The 6,301-nt window shown below is 34.6% G+C and overlaps 1 protein-coding gene across 1 annotated transcript in view; it reads left to right on the top strand.

Moving 5' to 3' along the window:
* Positions 1 to 6,301, top strand: part of LOC110315001 (vomeronasal type-2 receptor 116-like) — a 26,347-nt gene that overhangs the window by 12,243 nt on the left and 7,803 nt on the right. Inside the window, exons 4-6 of the mRNA XM_021189172.1 lie at positions 4 to 365; positions 1,041 to 1,256; positions 3,561 to 3,684. Coding sequence (XP_021044831.1) covers positions 4 to 365; positions 1,041 to 1,256; positions 3,561 to 3,684 — 702 coding nt within the window. The remainder of the gene's footprint in view (positions 1 to 3; positions 366 to 1,040; positions 1,257 to 3,560; positions 3,685 to 6,301) is intronic.

Consider the following 6,301-nt stretch of genomic DNA (forward strand, 5'->3'; position numbering starts at 1 on the left):
TAGACTCATTCCATGGAAGCATAATTTTTAAGCACAATTACAGAGAGAATGTTGAGTTTACCAAATTTATTCAAACAGTTAATCCCAATAAATACCCAGAAGACATTTATCTTCCTAAGCTGTGGTATTTGTTCTTCAAGTGCTCATTTGCTGATATTAATTGTCATGTGTTGAACAACTGTCAAACCAATGCTTCTTTGGATGTATTGCCTCGTCACATATTTGATGTGGCCATGAATGCAGAGAGCACAAGTATTTACAATGGTGTGTATGCTGTGGCTCACAGCCTCCATGAGGTGAGAATTCAGCAACTTCAAAGACAACCATATGAAAATGGCAAGGGGATGGTGTTCTTTCCATGGCAGGTAATAACCTTTCTACTGTATTTTTTTGTCAGCACTCTGGCATAAGATTTACAACAACACTAACTTAGGCAATGTAAAATTAACTTATCTTGTCCACAATCAAGAACAATTTGTGTTTCTAATCTTACCTAGAAGTCAATATAGTTTCAAATATATGATGTTTTGAAATTATGTGGAAGAAACCAGGAGCAAATATGCTTTGTCAAAATCAAGTTCTTCTCATCAATATCTAGGTTCATAGCCTTCTTACATTAACAGAGGCAATTAATATACTCATTGCTTTATATATTTGATACAAGAGAAATTATAACAGGGACACTTATGTGAAACAATGAAGATTGGTTTATATATAAATGATTCCTTTTAATTAATTTCTTGACTTAAGTATCCTCATTTTGGACACTGTAGCTCTGAATATATTCTAAAAGCAAATGAGTTTTGCTAGGTTTCAAAAAAGTTTATCTTTTCATAGATCAGTTGTCATTGATTGTTTACTTGAATTTGGTTCTCAGTTTTCACTTGAAGATCAATAATAATGGTATTCTGAACAGTCAGTTTTTTCCTAACTTATCATTAATGGACTCTTCATTAATGTTGATGTTTACAACATAATTTATTCTACCCTTATGCACAATGAAATATTAAATGAAATATAAAATTATGTTTCTCTTTAAGCTAAACACTTTCCTGAAGGATATTGAAGTGAAAGACAAAAGGAGTTTAGATTGGAGACAGACAATAGATACAGAGTATGACATTCTTAACATTTGGAATTTACCAAAGGGTCTTGGATTAAAAGTGAAAATAGGATCCTTTTCTGCAAATGCTCCCCAAGGCCAACAGTTGTCTTTATCTGAACAGATGATACAATGGCCAGCAATATTTTCAGAGGTGGGTTATGTACTATCTAAATTCTTTGTGCTTATATTATTAAAACAATTATGTTCTCTGATAAAATGATGATTAACTCCAGTTCCATTACACTTGGATTATCAGTATAAAATAGTTTAAAATAATCCTAGTTTAATGGTTTATAATTTTCCTTGATTAAGTTCAATGGAAGAATACAGTGTTCAAAAAGTCCCCCATTGCTCACTCATANGAGGATTAGGTTTCCTCCATTTGTCACAAATGAGGGATTGGACATGTGGTAAGAGAAAATTTTCATCTCCAAATGACTCTTTTGTTAATGTACTGGAGGAAAATCTCTTTCGGGGATTAATATCATAAAACAATTTTAAATTTATTTTTCATTTTTCATTCAAATACTGTAACTAAAAATGACATTTATAAGACAGGCTATATTTTGTTTTATGGTTCCAGAAGTATCAGAGTGTACAAAGGATAGAATAATAACAACAAATGGTTATAATGGAGAGAGGCTTAGGAAAGGGAAAGAGAATAATTCTATCCCCAAGTATTACCAGTAAAAAAAAAATAGTGTCGTAGAATTATGGAAACATTTTCATTTTTCTATTCCTAACTAGTGTCCTAATTTCATCACCAAGTCAGAATCCCCTATATATTCAATAACTTTCCATATAAAGTCACCAAATAGGAAATAAGCATTAAAATGATTTGCCCTATATAATATATATTTCTTTAAAAATATCATATAATATCTCCATTAGCAACCCTTAATTGTCCTTTGATTCTAAATATGTGCTATCTCATCAAATGTTTAATAATAATTTGAAAGACCTTACAGACTAATGTGAGAGTCCAGGGCATTATATTTGAATATGCATGGTTTTCATATGAAAGAGCATATAAATGATATATCATCCTCTGAATGCAGGAAGCAATGAATACTGCAGTTCTCTTTTATATTCTCTGCAATTGTGACATACTTGCAATAAGTAGTGACAATTAAATTTTAATTGGGCCTTTTCATCCTAGCTAAATATATCTATATATTTCTTCCTACAAATATATGTTTATTTGCTTCCATAATAACTTTAAATCCTCTCAAATAAACAGTCAACATTCACAATAATGGTGCAAGTTGAGATGCTCAACACATGTGTCAGAAGTTACAAAGTTATTATTAGACTAGATGGACCCCATGGACTCCAATATCATGTTCCTAGTCACTAATGTTTCACAAATATGTCCTTAATTCATTAAGATCCCAAATTTTTTAACACTGATAATTATCACATCCAAATTTAATCACTATTGACTTCTCAAGAGCATTATCTTTTAATTTTTTAATACCTTTTTAAAATTTTTATTGCTTATTTTATATATTTACATTTCAAATGTTATTGCCAGTCACTGTTTCTCATCTGTAAATCCCCTTTCCAATCCCCCATACCCAGATTCCATGAGGGTGTTCTTCCTTCCCCCATACTCCTGCTTCATCACCCTAGCTGTCATTCTGCTCAGAAGGCTGGGCATGAAGCCTTCACTGGACCAAGGCGCTCTCCTCCCACTGATACCAGATATGGTCATATTCTCCTACAGATACTGCTGGAGCCATTGATACCTCCACTTGTATTCTTTGGTTGGTGGCTTAGTATCTGAGACCTTTTGGGATTCTATAACATTGCTATTGTTTTTACCTATGGAGTTGCAAACCCTTTCAGCTCCTTCAGTACTTAACTACCCAATTGGGGTCCCTGTACTCAGTCAGATGGTTGACTGCAAGCATCCTCATCTGAACTGGTAAGGCACTGGCAGAGCCTCTCAGGAGACAGCTATATCTGACTCTGTCTGCAAGCATTTCTTGGCATAAGCAATAGTGTCTTGTAGTGATTGTATTTGGGATATATCACCAGGTGGGACAGTCTCTGTATGATCTTTCTGTCAGTCTCTGTTCAAATCTGTGACTTTGTATTTTCTTTAGATAGGAGCAAATTTCGGTTTCTATTTTTGAGATGGTTTGGTACTCCCATCCTTCAACAAAAGGCCTTGCCTAACCTATGGATATGGCCTCTAAAGATTCTCTCTCTGCTTTTTGGGGTATATCAGCTAATGGCATCCCCCAGTGGATCCTGGGAATCTCTTGCTTTCCAAGCATCTGGGAATTTCTGTTAGCTACACCACTCCCCATCTCTTATTACTATAAATACTCTTTTAAATGAGTCTAATCATTAATAAAAATATTTGCTTTTCAGTGTATGACCTTCAAAAATTATCTTTTTACTTTGTATAAAACCCTAAGTATTAAATAACATTATTCATTCTTCTCAGATCCCTCAGTCTGTGTGCAGTGAGAGTTGTGGGCCTGGATTCAGGAAAGTAACCCTGGAGGGCAAGGCCATCTGCTGTTACAAGTGCACTCCTTGTGCAGACAATGAGATTTCTAATGAGACAGGTAAATGCAGATTTTATGGAAAACTCCTATTTCTCAATTTTATTCTACAATGTGCTAGCAATTAAAACAGATCTAAGTAGAAGTCAGGTGTGAGTTATTTTTATTACGTTTTTATAGGTATTTCAATGTCATATTCATCACCATCCCCTTGAAATAGGTCAAAACAGCCATTTCATATTGTTCTTGATTTATATCTTTAATCCAGTCCAAATACTGATATTGGAAGATACAGTACTTTTCAATGTTTTTCAATTTACTCTTCTATTTAACACATTTTAATTAAGTATCACAGATTTTTTAAAATGTATTTCAATGATTTTTAAGAACCATATAGTGCTCAGATCTGTAGTATCTTCAAAGAAATAATTAAGAACTCATTCCCCACCCCAACCGACCCCCCCCTTTTTTTTTCCTTCGGGTTTTCAAGAGAGGGTTTCTCTGTATAGCCCTGTCGGTCCTAGAACACACTTTGTAGACCAGGCTGGCCTCAAACTCAGAACTCTGTCTGCCTCTGCCTCTGGAGTGCTGGGATTAAAGGCGTGTGCCACCATATCCGGCTTCATTTCTCATATTTATTTGATAATTTCATACAATGTGTTTTCATCACACTCATCACTCACACTCTTCCCAGATTTCTTTCCCCGTTCCCTCATACCCAAAATTTTTAATTAAACTATCTAATACAGTTCATGATACTAATGTATACTTACATGTGTGCATATCACTTAATGGTTATTAACCAACTGTGTTCTGTACACTGAAATATAAAGCTGATTATATTCCTTGTATCTATAAATTGTTAATATCTCACTTTCTGTAGATGGGGGATTATTAATGACTACCTCCAATATCTATCCTGAAATTTGCCAGGGTAAAGGCAGCATGCATCTGAAACATTTTCTTGTGTCTTATGACTTTATGGGACCAATTTCTCTGTGATTAAAAAAAAGAATTACTTTGTGGTATTATGTAGAATGAAGGTTTTGGTAACTTTCTGGTTTCTCTTGGATTACAATTTTACAGAACTTATTATGTTGTTACTAGACCGATTAGAAAAGAGTTGGGTTTTTGTTCTTTTTGGGGAGATGCACATCTAGGGACTGGCTCTAGGTTATAAAAGTCCATGGTAACATCTGGACTTTTTTTTTTCCTGTTGCTACCTTCGAATCAAATTTATCCCTGGCTGCTTTTATGCTTCCTCCTATTATGTAAATGAACAAATACTCTAAATATATAAGCACACACCACATTTAATGAATTCATTTACTTATTTACAATCTAATCAGTGTTCCCACTCTGTGGCAACCCTCCCACAGTTCATTAACTCATTCCTTCACCACTATCTTGGTCATTCTGCTTCCTAAACTTTGGAACCTCTGTGGGATATATCGTAGGTGTTCTGTGCTTTTGGGGGGTAATATCAACTTATTAGTGAGAACATATGATGTATGTCCTTTTGGGTCTAGGTTACCACACTCAGGATGATATTTTATAGTTTTATCCATTATCCTTCAAGTCTCATTATTCCCTCAATCTTGATAACTGAGTAATATTCCATTGTTTAAATGTTCCACATATTCTGCATCCTTTCTTCTGTTATAGGATATGAGTTGCTTCTAGCTTTTGGGCTCTTACAAATAAGACCACTATAAACATGGATGAGCATGTGTCCCTTGATATATTTGGCCATTTTGGGGGTATATACCCAAAAGTGGTATAGCTGGGTAGGTCTATTTTCAATTTTCTGAGGAACTACCAGATTTATTTCAGGAGTGGTTTTACCAGTTTGAAACCACAAAATTATGGGATGGATCCTCAGTTGGGGCACTCTAAGAATGGTGATTCCTTTAGTCTCTGCTCTGAACTTTATTCCTGTAACACCTTCCATGGATATTTTGTTCCCTCTTCTAAGAAGCATTGAAGTATCTTCCTTTTTCTTGAGTTTCATGTGTTTTGAAAATTTTTTCTTTGGTATTCTGAGTTTCTGGGCTAATATCCTTTTATCAATGAGTGAATATCATGTGTGTTCTTTTGTGACTTGGTTATCTCACTTAGGATTATATCCTCCAGATCATTCCATTTGTCTAAGAATTTTATAAATTCATGGTTTTTAATAGCTACATAGTACTCTATTGTGTAAATGTATCCATTCCTCTGTTGAGGTACATCTGTGTTCTTTCCAGCTTCTGGCTATTATAAAAAAGGCCACTATGAGCATAGAGAAGCATGTGTTCTTATTTCATGTTGGAGCATCTGCTGGGTATATGCCCAGGAGTGGTATTGCTGGATCTTCCTATAGTACTATGTCCAGATTTCTGAGGAAGAGCCAAACTGATTTCCAGAGTGGCTATACAAGTTGAGATTTCCACCAGCAATGAAGGTGTGTTCCTATTTCTCCACATCCTTGCCACCCTCTGCTGTCACCAGAGTTTTTGATCTTAGCCATTCTGACTGGTGTGATTTGAAATCTCAGGGTTTTTGTTTGTTTGTTTGCTTTTATTTACATTTCCCTGATTATTAAGGATGCTGAACTTTTTTTTTTTTTTTTCAGCCATTTGATATTCCTCAGTTAAGAATTCTTTATTTAGCTCTGTACCCCATTTTTTAATATATGGTT

This window comes from Mus pahari, unplaced genomic scaffold, assembly GCF_900095145.1.
Source record: "Mus pahari unplaced genomic scaffold, PAHARI_EIJ_v1.1 scaffold_5176_1, whole genome shotgun sequence".
NCBI classification, from domain to species: Eukaryota; Metazoa; Chordata; class Mammalia; order Rodentia; family Muridae; genus Mus; species Mus pahari.